We start from the raw sequence: 19,556 nt of genomic DNA on the forward strand, positions 1-19,556 counted from the left end.
CTAAATAGAGCATTTATTCATTTCCTATGCTTAGGCATTAGAGCTACAATAATAAAATAATCCCTGATCTTAACCAGTTTACATTCTGAATTCTAATCCACACATGTAGTTAGTGAAATTATAGAAGTTTTTTTTAAAGAACTAATTGTAAGTAAAATGCACAGATTTAAATAGAAAATGTTAGTGTGTAAACCTGGTCTAATTATTATGGCTGGGATAAAGGTTGTTATAACCTTCCTACCTACATACACGAAAAGAATTTAGGAAAGAAGAAATTCTTCATGTTAGAAGAGCTAAATTAATTATGTGACAATGTTCTATAAAAACGAACTTGAAAATTACCATGAACATGAATCACATTTCCTTGGGAAACTGAAAGTTGTACTTTCAGTTGTCTCATATAAACACTATAATGCTTTAGAAATAATATAACAAATCTTTGTTGTCATTTCTTTTGGAGGTAATGTGGTATTACGGAAAGAACATTGTCTCCAGATTCAAAGGTTCTAAGTTCAAATCCCAAACTGACTGTTACAATTACTATGAATTTAGGCAAGTCATCCAAGTTCATTAGGCCTCTGATTACTCAATCGCAAAAGGAGAGTTTTGAACTAGATGATTTCTGAGGATTCTTCCAGATTTAAACCTATGAACAATCTCTCTAAATAATATCTACACATAAAATTGAATTTTTTAGTTAAGATTTGATCAAAAACTAGATGGAAAATCTTCCATTATTAGAGAGTAAATAATTCCCTAGAATTTTCTTAGTAGTTTTCAACATCAATATTCTCTTCTATTTCTCAGTTTAAAGATTATAATAAAAATACATCTAAATGTATGGCAATATCTATATAGTTCTGATAATTCGATTAGGGTTGGTGACATAGGTCCATTTGTTCCTTTATAAGGAGTTATTTTCAGAGGTGAATTATAAAACTGGTAGAATAAAACCAAATTAGATTTTCCATGAAGATCCCATTACCTAGAAAACTCACAAATCAGATAGCACTTAATTTGAACTTTATGAGAACATTATGCCATTTGAACTTTGTTCCAAACAAATAAACTTGGCAAATTTATTTGGACACTAATGCTTTTTTGATGCACATTGTTATTGCACAGCATTAGACTAATGACATTCAGTAAATCGACTTTTTGGACATGGGTGCAATTAGGAGGAAAAAGAAGGGAGAAAAAGCTGCAGATATTCACAATTTTAGTCTTCTACTGGGGTTACTATAGACCTTTACTGTACTTTTCTTTTAAAAAATCATTTCACAGTGCTATAAATTATGTGAACTATTGAAAGTATTAAAAGATCAGTTTACTTACTGTTTCTTGGATGCCAGCGCACTGCATTTAAATATGCATTACAGTAATGGAAGAGAAACTCATGCTCAGATTGAAGGATTTTTCCTTGAAGCAAAGGCATCAGATCACGTCCATCAATAACTCTAAATAATAAAGCAAAAGAAAGTTGTGAGAGAAAAGCCACATGTGTCAGGATGAGAGAGAGAGGAGTTGAAAAAACTCCTTACTAAAAATTTACCTTTAATTAATGGAAAAAAAAGATCTATACAATTGGATGGACATACATAGTGAATGATGAAAGCCTCTCTCCACAAATTACCATGTTAAACTTCATATTTTACTTTACAATATAGTTGATTTTGTACACTTAACATTATTGTTCCAACTAGATTAGGATTTTTTTTTATCTCTTTGTATAACATGGACCCCTTTCTATGAATCTCTTCTTAGAATATCTTTAAAAGCATAAAATAAACTTCATAGGTTTGCAAAGGAAACCAATTGCATTGAAATAACGATGTAATTTTTTGCATTCAAATTCACAGATGTCCTGAAGTCTATCTATGAATCCCTTAAAAATAGAAATGGGAGGATATGTGGATCCCAGGTTAAGAATCCTTATATTACAAGGGTCAATACATGGTCAAAGAATATGAACAGGCAGAATTCAGAAAAAGAAATAAAAGCTATTTGTAGTCATATGAAAAAAATACTCTAAATCACTACTTTTTAAAGAATGACAACTAAAACAACTATGGGGTACCTCCTCATATCTATAAGATTGGCTAATGTAAAAGAAAGGAAAAAAGACAAATCTTGTAGGGGATGTAGAAAAACAGGGACACTAATGCACTGTTGGTGCAGTGATGAATTGATCTAATCATTATAGAAAGTAATTTGGTACTATGCCCAAAAGGCTATAAAACTGTTCATACACTTTGGCCAAAAAATACCACTACTAGGTTTGTATCCCAAAGAAATCAAAGAAAAAGAAAAGGACCCATGTGTACAAAAAATAATTCGAGCATCTCTTTTTGTAGTGGGAAAGAATTGAGGATAAAAGAGATAACAATGAACTGGAGGATAGCTGAACAAGTTGTCATATGTGATTGTGATGAAATACTATTGTTATAAGAAATGATGAGCAAGATACTTTCAGAAAAAATGGAGAAGACTTACAAGAACTGATGTAAAGTGAAATGAGTAGACCTTAGAAAACACTGTACATAAAAACAGCAATGGTACAATAATCACCTGTTAATGACTTAGTTATTCCTGGCAGTACAATGATAGAAAACAATTCTGAAGGACTAATTATGAAAAATGTTATCCACATCCAGAGAAAGAACTGATAGAATCTGAATGCAGATTGGAGCATACTTTTTTCTTACTTTATTATTCCTATTTTTTAGGTTTGTATTTTCTTTTGCAGCATGGCTAATATGGAAACATTTATCAAATTGATTACCTTTTCAAGGAGGAAGGGAGGGAATTTGGAACTCAAAGTTTAAAAAAAAAACATGTTAAAAAGTTTCATTTACATGTAATTGAAAAAAATTGAATTTAAATCAAGTATTAATTTTTAAAAAAGAATTTTTGTACTAGATTCCAAACTCCTTGAAATATTGAAGCTCTTATAGTATATAGTGCTTTTGTATAATCAGTCTTGTATGACAATGGGTGAATTAGTTAATAAATTGTTACAACTCAATCACTCTGTGAACAAGTCAAAAGGAAACAATGAAATTACAATTACTTTGTGAAGAAATCAAAGGAAAAGATTAACTCATAGTTAAGATGATAGCAAGCGGGTGGATGGTGTGGTGAAAAGATCATTTAATTAGTGAACCTGGACTAAATACCAGTAAATAAGTGAATTTGGGCAAGTCAGTTAACCTACATTTGTTTCACTTTTGTCATTAATAAAGGAGTTAGAATAGAGGTCCACAAATTGCCTTCCAATTCTAAATCTCTTTAAGCCATTAGAGGCTTCCACAAGTCCTTTTTCATCTTAGATATGAAAGAAGTAGTCAATATCACTGTCCTTCTCAGTTCAATCACTTGTCTTTCCTATGATCTGCTCCCCAGATCCTCAATACAGTTTCATTGTATTTCTTTCTATTAAATTCTATTGGTACTATTTAGCTCATAATAGGAGATGAGGGAGGTAATAGTGCTCTTTATTCAGAACCAAAACATATGGGAGCTAAAATTTTAAATCTTTCAAATGACTGTATTTTCTCACTAAAAAGTTTTCGTTTTTAATCTTTGTATCAGCAGTACTCTTGTTGCATAGTGCCAATCTTTCTAAATTAGAAAGGAAGCTTCCTATTATAAAGGAAGACTTTCCAAATCAACCAGTTCCTTTTCTTTGAATAGTTTACAGAATGCTCCAAAAGGCTCACAACCTACACAATTGATAGGAAGAAGAGGGCAACAAGAGGTTTCAGAAAAGGGAGCTAATTGAATTAAGAGAGAAAATGGGAAAATCATGCTTGTGGTTAATAAGATGGTAGAAGGACTTGACCTCAGTAGCAACTTGGTGTGGGGATTCTGATAAACTGGAAATGTTGAGCCAGAAATTGGTAGGGGTAGGAGTAAAAGAGAGGTGGTAATGATTGGATGATGTAAAAAAAAATCAGTGTGACTTTTTCCAGACAGGGAAGAAGGGAAGAAGAATGGAGAAATAAAATTGCAGAAAAGAGTAGAATCTCACTATATCCTTGGGAGTATAAAGAGCTCTTTCTCTTTGAGAGTTGGGGCTTCTAAGCCCAAGTGATATATCTCCATGTTTCTTGAGGCATTTGTAGGTCTAAAGATTATTTAAGTAAGCTTCTTATATTTCCTTTGTATGCTTGGCATGTGACTGGTATAGTCAGAAATCCTACATTAGAGCTAACAGTCCCAATGAAAAGAAATTATATGTATAGATTGGTAATTTTCAGCTAAAGTGTTTCAAAAGCAATTAAAATCAATATATGTTACTTCTCTGTATTTAATACATGTTCATTTATGCAAGGTTATGCAAGGTTCAAGTATGCAATGTTACAATACTAGTTCTGCTAGGGGAAAAATTGAGAAATAGTTTTATCAAAAATTCTAGAATTTGTTGAAGAAGAGGGATTATTATTTTAACACTTTCCAAAAATACACACATAATAAATATCTGTTGAATTTAATTTAATTTGTTAATCAGCAGAATTATGAAAACTGGAAAAATTCTATGAAATTCTTCATGTCTTGCTTCTCTTGATTTTTTTTTTTGCATAACACGAGAAAACTGTATTTTTACTTTTTTTCCTTAAAAATTTTGGGTTTTTTAAAGAAAAAAATTATTATTCATCAATTTTGGTTCCACAGAAGTGGTATTATGACTAAAGAAGACAATCATATCAAATTCATGGATAATTAGGCAAAGGAGGATAAATAAAGCTAAAACACAGTAAGTAGGCTTACATTAAAGAAATCTTCCTAGTCAGAATGAAATGCAGATAGAATAAAAGGCTCTGATGAAAATTATTTATCCTATGTTTATATTTTCCCAGATTGTAATGTTTCAATCTACTCCTGAACATCCTAATGGGCCATGGAGGGAATTTCTTCAAGTGGAGGGAAAAGATATATCTTGAAGTAAAGTAATTGGGAAAATCAGTCCCAAAAAATAGAGAATTAAAGAAAAAACTAATTACAAATTCACATTTAAAAAGAAGTTGTATTAAAATTCATAAAGCAATTATTAATTACTCACTATATTTAGGGCACTGTGCTAAGTTGCTAACAAAACAAAAATGAAAATATTGACAATCAGAACAATGCAGTTAAAATCAGGGACAAATAAGTTAAAAGGTTTAACTTTCATATCTTATTCTAAATAAAGACACCAAACTTGCTCTATCATCTATCCCAAGGCATGAAAAAATTTGAAAAACATAACAAAGTTATTATACATATACATACAACATTATATATCACATATGAATGTTTGAGTAGTGTTGCATCTTCTGAGCTGCTTCTGGTTTATTCAATGTCATTAATATGCCTTAATATAATTATAGTCTTGTTGCTGAGTTCTTCTTTGGTCTTGGCCCTTATTATTAATCATGAGCTTTCGAAAAGCCTACAGACTGAAAATTTTCTATTATCATAAGTTAAAAATAAGAACAAAAGATAAACTTGGACCAATTCCCAATCCCATTTTCTTGTTAACTATAACAGTTAGAATAAGAAACATGGTAAAGACAGTTCTATTCAAAAACAGCATCTATTCTGAAATACAATTTCTATTCTAAAATAGTAGTTACTGTCTTTAGTTCTTTTCATGTCCTTCCCATGAAGGATTAGAGATATAATAGTATATATAGCATTTTGAATTGGGCAGAAAAAAAAGAGAAGGAAGGAACAAGAGGTAAGTGGGGAATACATGAGGATATATAGGGTGTGCAGAACTGTTAACAAAGCTGGCAGGGCATTTTTGATTTCCTTCACAAGCTAATTGTACAATATTTCAGAGTCTGATGCTTTTTGTACAGCAAAATAATGGTTTGGTCATGTATACTTATTGTGTATCTAATTTATATTTTAATATATTTAACATCTACTGGTCATCCTGCCATCTGGGGGAGGGGGTGGGGGTAAGAGGTGAAAAATTGGAATAAGAGGTTTGGCAATTGTTAATGCTGTAAAGTTACCCATGCATATAACCTGTAAATAAAAGGCTATTAAAAAAAAAAAAAAGACAGTGATACATAAAAAAAAAAAAAAAAAAAAAAAGCTGGCAGGGGAGGAGGGATAGGAATACCTTCAAAACTCATATTGTTATCTCCCAGGAGAGAGGGAATATGTCAAGGGATCCAGATGGTGAGATGGTACCTGTTGTGCTAGCTGACAATGACTAACTTTACCTTAAAGAAATTACTCTGTCTTGTGTCCATTACAAGTTAACACTAGAATTTGGATATATATATGTATACTCAAGTGGTGATGATAACATGAAACTAATCTTACCTAAGTTTTTTTTTCTGCCTCATATGCCCTCCTACCCCTGCCCCAGGCAAAACAAACAAACAAACAATCCTACACTTTAATGTTTAGAGGCTTTTTGATTAGTAAAAATAAAAAAAAAATCATCCTTTAGAACAGGAAATCCTAGTTTGCAATCATTTTTAGCTTCAAATGCCAAGCTGGATCTTATTTTTTTTATATCCTATACCTAAAATGTCCTTTCCTAAAAGAATTCAATAGATCAACTGCCATTTAGAATCACTTCATAACAATCCTGCAGAAATATTGGTCTTTCAAAGTAGAGCGCATGAAAAATGGAAAGACCTGATTTGGCTGAAATTTTTAATAACGCCTACACTCACACAATAGTTAGCTTCTCAAACAAATTTGTATCCAGAACATCATTTACCATGAAGGAGGGAAGTATGAATTTTCACAAAATGGGAAGCATAATTTCATTAAAACTGTTATTCTACAAATGAATTTCCATTGTATACTAAAGTCAGTAAGTACACAGCACAATGTTTGGAACACAGTAAGAACATACTGATAAATGACTGTCAATTATTGATTGGCTCAAATCTTCAGTCTTCTAAAACTTCCATTAGTGAAGTCTCTGTTCTAATGAAATGATACAACTTATACTATCTGCCACACAACTCATTTCAACTAAGAGTTTTATGTTATAGTCATAATATAACTGATTTAAAGATTACTCTAGTTGTTTCTACAATTTGTTTTCAGAAAATGAACTACTTTTTGTTTTTTATTGGAAAAATGAAATTATCTGAAAATCAGTCCCCACCCCCCTTGGTAGTTTGCTCTTAATATTCATAATTAATTTACATGGCTCTATAGTTATATAATTAAAAGTCAAGTTGTATGCCATGAAGCTGTCCTTAACATTTAGTTAGAGATGGCTTTAGAAAGCTTCTCCAAAAGGTCTTTCAAGTTGTCCTTTTACATAACATATGTTTAACAAAAAATAAGTAATAGCTATTTCATGGAAATAATAGTCATAGTCATGTTGTTATTGTTCAATCATTTCAGTCATGTCCAACTCTTTGTGACTTCATTTGAGATTTTATTGGCAAAAATACTTTAGTGGTTTCCCATTTACTTCTTCAGTTCATTGTACAGATAAGAAAACTAAAAGAAACAGGATTAAGTGACTCACCCAGAGTCACATAGCTAGTAAGTATCAGAACAGATCTGAACTCAGGAAGAAGAGTCTTAATAACTCTAGGCCCAACCCTCTAACTACTTTTCTACCTCTTCATAGAGTCATAGAATTTGGAATTAACAGAGACCTTAGAGATTCAACATCTTTTAACAGTTTTAGAAAATAACCTTTAGAGCTAAAGTGATTCACTTCTAGTTCACATACCTATATGTATCATGAACACAAATAAATAAACTTCATTCTAACTTAATAAGAGAAAATTGGAAGGAAAATGGAATGGCATCTTATTTTAATAAATTATAGAAGGAAAGTTCACAGTAGGAAATTAAAACTTGGCAACTGAAAATATCTTAAACTATGTATACTTTGCAATTCCCTTAAAATAAGGTCAAGATTTATAAATTTCATTAAAGCTCCAAGAGACATCTATATATTGTGCACCTACTTTGCAATCTCTATGGCTTTGTGAATGATGGGCTATTATTGTCAGATTTCAATAAAAGAAACAGCAGAACAAAATCTATTATTTTGTATGTAAAAGAAGGAACACCTCTAAAGAGTACTTTTTCACCAATTTTGAAATAGCTAATATAAAAATTTCAGAGGAGTAATAATATTTTGGGATGTCTAGGTGATTTCCCATTCCCCTGTTCTCTGCCAAAAGATTTCCAAAATAACTATTCTTTTTAATAACTTTCTTTTACTCAAAAATGTCTCATATCACTGAAGGTTGCCCTTAATTTGTATCCAGAATCCGTTTCCAAATATAAGAAGAATAATTATTGAACCTTTGCCTGAAATGATTGGGAGTTAAAATTCTTTTGATAAAATACATGTAATTAAATGAAACTGAACCACTGAAATATACAGTTGAAATTGTTATTCACAAAGAGAATTTTGATGAAGGCATACCACAGGTTCAAGTAAGGAGCGTCTTTCATAAGTTAAAACTTTGCAAAGCAAAAACTCCCATAGCAGTATGTATCAATGGTACTCCAACTATATACAAGCAACCCTTTATACCTAAGAGAAACTTATGACTATATGGACTGTTCTCCTCTTCAGCAAACCTTGAACTGGGTAAGAAAATACTCTCTACAGGAAAAAAAGTTTCTTTAGTTTGAAATGGAAAAAAAGTTTTGTTTTTATTTTCTGTAAGAAGGGGGTCTGATCAAAAGCAATTCACAATAATAATAATCCTAATTATTATATCCTAATTAACATAATTAGGAATAGAATATTTCAGTGCTTTTTTAAAAAAAGCTATTATTTATAGTATTGTTTCAATTAAATTCATGAAACATTTATTGTCTGTTCTTACAAAACAATGTGCTATTTCCACAGAAAATCTTACTTTTGTTAAGAAAATCTTTATCTTAACCTAATAGAGAGATGACAGAAGCATAGACAACTATTGACACACAATGTTATGCAATAAATGTGTCACAGTTACAATGGTGAATGAAATAATAATGGCACCCACTTGAGATGCTGCCTAATTGAGAGAGCAGAGAAGGCTTCATGCAAGAAGAGATGTTACTTGGATTAGCTGGTAATAATTCATCAGCTGAAGAAAAAAATAAGAAAACATATTCCAAGCATAGGAAATGATGTGAACAAAGACACAAAGATGCAACATTTCATAGTACATTCAGAGACAAAAGGAAGAAGTAGAATTGAATAGTTTCCTATTCAATTATTATTATATTATTTATAATACAAAATAAGATTGGGTGGTGCCAAATTATAAAGGGACTTGAATTCTGAGTGAAAGAAATAAATGTTACTTGGTAGTGATAGAAAGCCACTGAAGATGTCTGAGCCTTTTAGGGATGATGATTAAGATTAATATAGTAGATTTCATAGTAGATATGGTACTGGGCTTAGGTTTGAATATTCATTTAGACACTTAATAGCTATGTGATTCTGATGAGTTCATATAACTCTTGAGTATCAGTTTCCTCATCTATTAAAAATGGGGAAAAATCAGTACTTATCTCAAAAGGAATTTTGTGAAAGTTGAATGAGGCAATAGCTATAAATCACTTTATAAACTTAAAGCATTAAATAAATGTTAGCTATTAGTTAAGTAAACAAGCTTTATTAAGTGTTTACTATATGCTAAGTACTGCGGATATAAAGAATGGCAAATGCAATCCCTGTCCTCAAGGAATTCATATTATTTTTATTATTAACCTGGTAGTGACATGAATAATATATGAGGGGTTAAAAGTGGAAATAAGAAAATGATAGGGGACCATTGTAATAATCCAGGTAAGCAATAACAAGGCTCTCTGTTGGACTAGTAGCAATAAGAATAGAAAAGAGAGGCTAGAATCAAAGAATATTGTAGAGATAGAATTGGTTTTGTAACTGCTTAGATATAAGACATGAGGAAAAAAGTTAAAGGTCTCAAGCACTACAGATGGATGGTTTTGCCAAAAACACATGTCAGAATGAAGGACAGGTGAGGTGGGGGAATCAGATGATAAAATATTTTCGACATGTTACATTTGAAGTACTCATGAGATATCTGGGTGGATATCTCATGCAGTCTTTTCAGGAAGTGAAGAATGGACCTAGAACTCAGAAGTAGACCTAGATATGGCCTTCCAAAAATGCCTCCCCTAAAACCAATCGATTAATTTACAATATAATACTTTGGAGGTCTGACATTACTGGAATGGGCTGATTTTTTTGTTTTGTTTTCTTTTAAATGTGGATAAGAATCTAATTGTAAAGGATATTTCCCTAAATTAAGATCCAGAATAGTAAACATAATAACATTCCTATGTCATATAAAGAGAAAATGTAATTAGTGAAATATGAGAGGATTGAGAGGATTCCAGTTCAATTCCTCTTTGAAACAGGTATTAAATAATAGATTGTCAATAAAGAGACAGGTACTTAAAAGACCTTGTTTTTTCTTCCTAGTGTGATTACATGGGAGGTGAAAATAAGGAACTGACAGAGCAAATAACTGTTATGGAAGCATTTTCTATTTTACAGGGGAAAAAAGAATTGAGAATTGGAGCTTGAAAAAGATCAATTTTGAGAGGTGAGAAAGCATATCTTTGAATTCATCACCTGTCGAGTTGCTGTTTTAATAGGCTTTCCCCCCTTTTCTCTTTGCAAAGCTAGAAGATGAATTTAAACAAGATTTGTAGTAGCCTACATGACATTAGCCTGGCCTGCAACCAAACTAATGAAAACAATTAATCAGTGTACTTCAAATAAAACTCCCCAGAATAGTAATAACACTTAAGAAGAAACTGTTGACAGTATCATATAAAGTCGTGTTTAAATTTAAGAGACAGACATTTAGTTTAGGATTTGCTAAATAAAAACATGCTGGTAAATTGGGGTTTTAACTGTTGTGCCAGATGCCTCCCTTGTTGCTACTGCTGGGAGTTCTTAGAGAATGGGACAAAAAATAATTTTAGAGGGGGAAAAGAAGTCTAAAAATAAGCAGCTTCAGTGGATCACTGAAGGAGACAGACTGGAAGGATCTAAGTACTGAAGTGAGAGGGTCATGTTAGGGATTACTAATTGCTATTATTCTTTGTCTCTATCTCTCTCTCTTTCCTTTCTCTCCCCCTCTCCCCTTTAATTTTTATTTTTGCTTTAAATATTATATATTTCCTAGAACAGAATCACAAAAAAAGTTATATTTGTCCAAGTTAAAGGAATAGATTTTATGCAAAAAATTCATGATTAAAGTGAATTTTTTTGTCCACTGTAAAACTAGACTACTATTTAATTACACTATGCTAACAATAAGAATAATTTCTAAGTGATATTAAGCTTTCTTCCCAATTTTTATTTTATTTTATTTTTCCATTTAGAGGCATTTGTTTTTGTTTACCCCTCCTCATAAAACACACACACACACACACACACACAGTCAAGCAAGCAAAGCAAATTAGAATACCTTTAAAGCCCCGTTGTACTTAGGAGCTAGTAGGACATGATGATAAAGGGAGGGTCTTTAAGATGTATTACTGAGTTGTCTACTCAATATTTAAACAGCCACAAATGATAAATCTTGCCTAAGTCCCTGTAGAACTTGAACAATCAAGTCTGTGAAATCTAAGTTAGATTCTAATTGAATATAATACAAATAACAGTACCTGTCATCAGGCAATTTTGCTCCTGCAAGTTTGACAATGGTTGGAAAGAAATCCATATTACTAGTGGGCTCATCAATCACTGTTCCAGGCTGTAGCACTCCTGGCCAGCGAAGAAGTCCTGGAATCCGGATACCTCCTTCCCAGTTATTAGCCTTTCCACCTAAATAAGTGAAAGTTATAGAGCAGGAGAGACATGTCAAATATTCTTGCAAAACATCCTGACCAAGTTCATATCATATTTTGTGTATGAGTATGTATAAGAGAAGAATGTTTAATGGTAAAAAAAAAATTACCAAAACTGTTCTTGTGATATCAAACAGATTCACAAGAACATAATAAATACTATGTGGGTGACACGCATGAAGGAAAATAAAAAGCATGTTCTCTGCGCACAAAGCATTTAAGGATAATATTTTTGCCTTAAGTTGTTTTTTATTTGTTATTATGATACAGTAAAAAGAATGTAAGCTCAGGAGTCAGAGCAATTGATGTAGACTAAATTAACAGGGAAGACTCCACACAGAGGTAGAAACACATAAATTGGATGCTAGATGAGAAGAATAAGGAAAGCTCTCCTGGAGTAAAGTGAAGCATCTCCTAGATGAAGGAGAAGAATTTTAAAAAAATAATAATAATCATACACTAATAAAAACAGCAAATCTCTTCTGCCCAACGTGCATATGTCCTCAAAGGATAGCATAGAATACAATTATGGCAATCTTTTAAATTATCTGGACAACCAGAAATAGAATATCCATATATTAAAATAAAGGATGCAGCTGGTAGCATAGTGCATAGAGAGCTGGCCGAGCTTCAGTGAGAACTGAGTTCAAATGTGGCCTAAGAAACATACTAGCTATATGAACATGGGTAGATCAATTAAGTCAATTAACTTCTGCCTTAATCTACTAGAGAAGGAAATGGCAAACTACTTCAACATCTTTGCCAAGAAAACCATGTGGACAGCATTTTCTATGGGATCATGAAGAGTCGAACATAGCTGAATAATCGAACAACAACTATTAAAAAATGGGGCAGGAAAAGCAAGTGTAGTTAGAAAAAGAGAAAGTATAATATGAAAAATGTAGATTATAATATTGTGTAAAATAAAGTTTTGTTGCTTTAAAATATATATCATAACATAAATAAATTGCTACTAAGAAAAATACTCAACAGTTTATGGTAGGGAAATTGTTAACATTAAATTTCTTTAATATATGAGAATTAATTTCTGAAGACAAAATTTGAAGATAGTTTGAAAGATTTCTTAAATTTCTTGATTGTTTGGTTTGATAAAACCTTTAGTTTTGTATTAGATTACTTTCATTCATAAGATCATGAAAATATATGCACTGATTTATGTTTTCAGGCCAAAAAGTGAAAAGAAAAGGAAAAAAAATACTTCAAAAGTTTATAGTACATTGTATTTATACAGACTTCTTTGAGAAGCTAAGAATGTTCTTCCTTGATCACAATATTCTCAATAGTACCTTTAGGTAATTAGGTGACAAGTGTATTCCTCCTGTTTCACAGATGTAAAATCTGAGAAATGGAAAATTTAGATCTCTTGCCAAGCTTCACACAGATTGTCAGAAGTACAGCCCATGGAGGATTTTTAGTACATGAGTTCCAATCTGGTTAGCTTTTTACTAGACTGAATTTTTTAAATTTTTGCCTTAGCAATTTCAAATCAAAGCTGTTACATTTACAGAGTGATCTTTCAGTGATGTAAGAAATATTATCATCAGTGTGTTTTGACACATTTTATTGGTCCCATATGGTTAAGGAAAGGTAAACCATATAAAACTTGAAGATAGTCCATAACAATGTTACATTGAAAATGTGTACCTCTCTCACCTCCACAATTCCCTTTGCTTATTTATTTCAGTATTTCAAAAGATATTTGATTTTACCAGTTTGGATATTCTCTTCTGAAAGAGATTGTAATTCTTTTTCATTTCAGTTAGTGTTTTCATGAATTACTGAGACCAAAAATATTACTCTTCTATTGATTTACTGTCTACAGTGATGAAACTTTTTTTAAAAAATTTAACTACTCTGATGTTCCAGGGAAACTAAGTAAAGCAGTAGATAAAGTGCCAAGTCTAGAATCAGGAAGACTGTCTTCCCGAGTTCAAATCTGGTCTCACACATCTACTAACTGTGTGATCCTAGGCAAGTCATTTAACCCTGTTTGCCTCACTTTCCTCATTTGTAAAATGAGCTGGAGAAAAACATGGCAAATCACTTATATTGTCTGCCCAAGAAAATCCCAAATGGGGTAATGAAGAGTCAGCCATTACTGAAAAACAAATGAATAATGGTCTGGTGTTCAGATGATAGACAGAGTCCACTATTGAGCCTCTATCTTAAGCAAGAGCTATGTTCTAGTACTACAGAAGGGCAGGATTTTAATGGAACTTCCACATATTGATTAAAATAAATACACTGCATTTAATTTACTCATTATTCTGAATATATGAAAGGTCAGCTACTTGGCTATAGAAAAAGTTGTCAACTAGAACACAAAGAACAATGTGATGGAATTAAAAGGTATGGATATAATTATAAGATTTGTGTTTGAACATTTCTGTTGCTATTGAATCATTTCATTAGTGTCTGATTCTTTGTGACTCCATTTGGGATTTTCTTGGCATTGATATTGCAGTGGTTTGCCACTTCCTTTCCCAACTTATTTTACAGATGAGGAAACTGACTTGCTCAAGTTCACACAGCAAGGAAGTGTTTGAAACCAGATTTGAACTCATGAAAATGAGTCTTTCTGATTCCAGGTTTGAGTATGTGCTTTTCAAATTATAGTAAAAAGTACACTAATTTGAGTCAGAGAATCTATATTCAAAACACAGTTCCAGTACCATCTGTGTGAAATTAAGTAAACCATTTCATCTCATTAGATTTCTGGATAATCTTTTCCATTTCTAAAGCCAGTCCAATTCTGGGCACCACATTTTAAGAAGAACATTGATTAAGTATAACTCACTTTCCAAGGAACATGATTAGGATGGTGCAGGGACTGAAAGCCTTGTCATTATGAAAACAGTCTGAAAAAACTAGTGATAGTTATCTTGGAACTTGCTGTTTCACTATCCAATACAGTTGAACATATTCAGTCTTCAACATTTGGGAAATTTTAGTTGGGTAAGTTTTTTCTTTCATAGTTCACAGTTTGTATTTAGAAAAAAAAAAAGGATTGATAAAAATAATGGCATTCTTTTTATGTAAAACTATAAGAAAGATTTCTTACTAAATACATCAGTATTTTTTTTCCTAAATTGTAGCAGATTTGCATATTAATACCCACATTATTAGAAAAGCTATACAATCACACATTCAAGAGTACACTCATGCACATATTTGTTAAATGATATAATTGTAGTCTTTTTTTTCCCAAACTAGCCTCATATTTTTCCTTGGAATTAAATATACCTATAAATGTTATTTTTTTTTAAAATATCTGTATCTGGGCAATGGAAACAGTGAATACAAAATTGAGCAGGCTTAAAAGTAAATATTCATTAATTTGTTTATTCATTGAATATCTATTGGCTATTATGGCTATTACATTAAATAATTTAGAGTTTGGCTTCTTAGCTCTTTGCTAACAAGCTCGTTCTTAAGTAAAAATCCTTCTTAATGCTTTCAAGAAGATTGGGAGGAAAATGTTTTAACTGACAAGCCATACTTTTGATTATATTAGTTTAGGTCTAAACGTGAGAAGAGAATGTAGGCATTATCTTTTCCCTCTGTAACTAAAAGAGATCCTTTGTAAGTTAAAAAAAAAAAAAAAAAAAAAAAAAAAGGCCACAGAATGCCTGATAGTAACTTAAGAGAAATGTCCAAGGAATTGGCAGCTTCTATAACCTCCTATAAAATAGAGTAAGAAACCTGCCAATGTCTGATGATAGCCTTAAATCTAGCTACCTTCCAGTAAACTACCAGAAAGCTTTACTGCCTTTTTTTTCAATAAAAATACCTATCACCTTTTGAGAACAATATTACTGCAATGGGGAAATACTTGCCAGGTTAGTGACCACAAGGAGAGGCTCATAAGAGATCTGGATCATTCATAGTTAACTTGTTTCTCTTGTTATCTGTGATTGTACCCAATTTTTGTTCTGTTTTGTTTTCAAACCAGAAAAAAAGAAGTACCTTTTACTTGGGAGCAAAGTAAGTATTATGAAGACTTCCCTATAAATGTAGATAGTACTTTTTATTTAGAATTAAAGATATTATTTTTGGCTATTGTAGTTCTCCAGTTAACTATTCCGATTTACTCCATGCCTTGAAAAAGACATCTCCCCAACTCTCCATTTTCATAGTCATCACTGTGGTATACACCCTCATTATCACTTACCTAGACAATTATTAATCCAATCTTGCTGTCTCTATCTCTTCCCTAAATCAACTTTTACAACTGACACAAAATTAATTGTCCTTTTGCAAAGATTCTGTCTCTTACTCTTCTACTCAAAGTCCTTCAATGGCTCCTTATTGCCTACTTAATGAAGTCAAATTCAATTATTAGCTTCTCAGGAACCTCAATAATATGGTACCAATTAAACATTCCCTAAGGCACATGTTAAATATGCCCTAATCAAACTATATAATACATTTGCTCTGTTTGAAAGTGAATTTTTCCACTTCTGTACCTCTCTGTAACATTGAAAATATATTCCATACTTTCTGGAAGGTCTTCATCACCCCATGCTCTATATCAATAAAATTGTATATTTTCTTAGTGAATGAAATTTTTCCTGATTGCCACAAGCTAATAATGATGCTTTTTCCCTTAAATGTCCTAGAACACACAAAAATTATTTCATGAACTGATTTCACATTAGTATTTTCCTTATAGTTATTTGGCATATTCAATCTCTGCCTACTTAGTTGTAAGTTCCCTGGGAGGCTTGGAATGAAGGGCAGGATTCTGTGGGCCCTTGATTAAAATTTTTTAATTTCTATTTTTTTCTAGTCTTAACTTCACACACACCAAAAAACCCAAACAATTCCATATATGAAAAGAGCAGGAAAAGAAGATTATAAATGAAAACAAATTTCTATTGCATCCTGTTTTAAAGGAAATGGCACATTCAACCTATTTTTTAATTAAAATTTTAATTTTTAAAAACTGTCCTTGCTTTTGCTTCCTTCTGTACTATCTTCAATTATTTTATGTGTTTATACACACACATAATTATATATATGCTTTGTTGGTTGTTCTTTCTTGTTTTTTGGCAGCACTCTCACAGATCTGCTCTAAAATTATAAAAATCCACATTTGTAACAAACAAAAATTGACAGGCAAAGTAAACCCACATATTGGCCATATCAAAAAATGTATGATTCATTTTGCAAATTTAATCTACCACCTTTTTGAAAAGAAATTGGAATCATGCTTCATCATCAGTACTTTGGAGTATTACTTGGACACTGCTTTGATCAGAATTCTAAAGTTTTTTTAAAGTAGTCTCAAAACATTTACAATATTGCAGTCATTATTGTTATGGGCCAGAATTCTGAACTTGAAACAAGGATTCTTACAAGGTATTAAGTCAGTGGAATTGATAAAGACAATGATTATTTACTTTAGCATGTTGCTTAACAGTTCTCTAGTTCAGTACTGTACTTAGTACTTAATATAACTCCACAAGATTCACACCTATGATAATGGAGTCTATAACAACCAGCAAGGATTGGACAAGATTCATTTTCATCTTTGGTCAGGCTCCTGGTGGCAGGCTCTCATCTTGCATTTCTCCACTGAGACCAAGGCAAGTTTGAAAGGTTCTCCAGAAAGCTGTCTAGCTCCAGGAAGGAGATAATAAAGAATTTGGGCTTTAACATCTGGCTATTCTTGTGGTGATTACTCTGCTGAAAAGAAGACTGCCCCAAAGACCTCCAGAGAAATCCAGAAAACCAAACTAAGAACATTACATATTATATAAATTTTTTTCTTGATTCTGCTCACTTCATTTGGCATCAGTTCATATTAGTTCTCCCATATTTCTATGAATTGGTCCCTTTTATCATTTGTTACTAGGCAAAAAAATTACATTATATTTATATACTGTGATTTTTCAGCCATTAACTAACTGATAGACATCCCCTACTTTCTATTTCTTTGCCATAATAAAAAGGATCACTATAAATATTTTTGTACATATTGATCCTTAGTGATCCTTTCTTTCTTTCTTTGGTCTCCCTGGAGTATGTCTAGCAGCTGTATCACTAGTAAAAGGGTTGAGTAGTTATACTAAATAACTTACAGTAACTTTAGGGATATATTTGCAAATTGCTTTTCCCAAATAGGCTCTTTTCAAAGAGCCATCAATAATGCATTCATTAGCTTGTCTATCTTCCCACAGTCGTTCAAAAATTGTCATTTTTCTTTCTTGGGGGGAGGAGTCAACTTTGACAATCTGATACATATGAAATTATTTGGCAATTTCTTTGAAACTCAGAGCAGTAGAGAGTTATCTAGGCCACTCAGAAGTTACGTGATTTACTCAGGGTCACATAACTAGTCAGAACTGGGTTTTAAACCTAGGTTTTTATGATTTTAAAGGTTGCTCTTTACTGACCTCTTCATACTATCCTGCTGTATATCTAACTTTTCTACAATATTATTTAGGTTGTTAATTTTTGGAGATTTAGAACATTTTTATATAGTTGCTGATAGCTTGCTTATCTATTTGGATAATAGCTCTTGTTTTTATACATTTGAATCACTTCCTTTATATCTTAGATATCAGATCTTTATCAGAGGGTCCATTCCTTGCCACTACAAAAAGAGCTGCTGCAAACATTTTCTTTTGCTTGACTGTAGAGGACCAGTTGACTCTCTCCTTTTGATTTAACTGATATATGAAACTCTTGATTGAGGAAATTCCATGAGCTCATACAAGTTGGCAATTTCTTTGAAACTAAGTGCATTAAAGAGTTATCTAGGCCACTCAGAAGTTACATGATTTACTCAGGTTCACATAACTATTATTTAGATTGTTAATTTTTGTCTGATTTATCTTTTTTTGATTAAATTTATTTGTATCATAAAGAGACACATTCAAGTCCCCAGTATTTACATTTTTTTCTGTTTCCCCCTTTCAACCAACTTTTTTAAGCACTTGGATATTACACCACTTGGTTCATGTATATTACACATTAATATTATTTCATTTTTATGAATAAAATAACTTTTCTATTTCTGTCTTTTAAATGTGCCTATTTTTCCTGTTGCCTTCATATTACTCCCATTTTATTGTTGTTTATCTGAAGCTCAATCTCTTTATTTCTGTGTTTCAGTTGTATTTTCTATTTTAAAAATTTGTAAGATTCTCCTTTCTAATCCATACTATCTTCAATTTGTTATGTGTATTTGTTCCATTCATATTCATTGATTTTGATTTCCTTCTATCAAATACTTATATGCTTTTATTTTCTTTGGTTCCTCTATCTTCTTTTTACAAAAAGGAGGATTATGAAAGAAAAAGAATATGCACCATTAGTGACATTTAATTGAAGCAATCTTCTACCTCATTGCCCCATTCACTCTTTCCTTCACTCAAACTAGACCATTGGTTCTTATTCTCTCTTCCCTTTTTGTTTAGTCATTTCAGTCATGTCCAGCTCTGCATGACCCCATTTGAGATTTTCTGAATGGAGTAATTTGCCATTTACTTCTATTCATTTTGCAGATGAGGTAATTGAGACAAATAGGGTTAAGTACCTTGTCCAGAGTCAAAGAGTTAGTAAGTGTCTGAGACTCAGTTTGGACTCAGGAAGACAGTCTTCCTGATTCTAGACCAGGCACTCTATATCCACTGTACCACCTACTTATCCATTTCTTTCTTTTACTGATCCAATCTCTAAAAGTTGTTTGTTTTGCCTGTAAATGTTTTCTCCCTGAT

At 31.8% G+C, this 19,556-nt stretch overlaps 1 protein-coding gene across 5 annotated transcripts in view; it reads right to left on the reverse strand.

The window, feature by feature from the left end:
- The window catches only part of STS (steroid sulfatase), a 203,592-nt gene that overhangs the window by 55,656 nt on the left and 128,380 nt on the right, over positions 1-19,556 (reverse strand). For all 5 annotated transcript variants that reach the window (XM_031959029.1, XM_023500348.2, XM_031959025.1 and 2 more), the window contains 2 exons: positions 11,629-11,788; positions 1,336-1,457 (listed from right to left, as the gene is read on the reverse strand). In XM_031959029.1, coding sequence (XP_031814889.1) covers positions 1,336-1,457; positions 11,629-11,788 — 282 coding nt within the window. The remainder of the gene's footprint in view (positions 1-1,335; positions 1,458-11,628; positions 11,789-19,556) is intronic.

This window comes from Sarcophilus harrisii, chromosome 3 (assembly GCF_902635505.1).
Source record: "Sarcophilus harrisii chromosome 3, mSarHar1.11, whole genome shotgun sequence".
Lineage (NCBI taxonomy): Eukaryota > Metazoa > Chordata > Mammalia > Dasyuromorphia > Dasyuridae > Sarcophilus > Sarcophilus harrisii.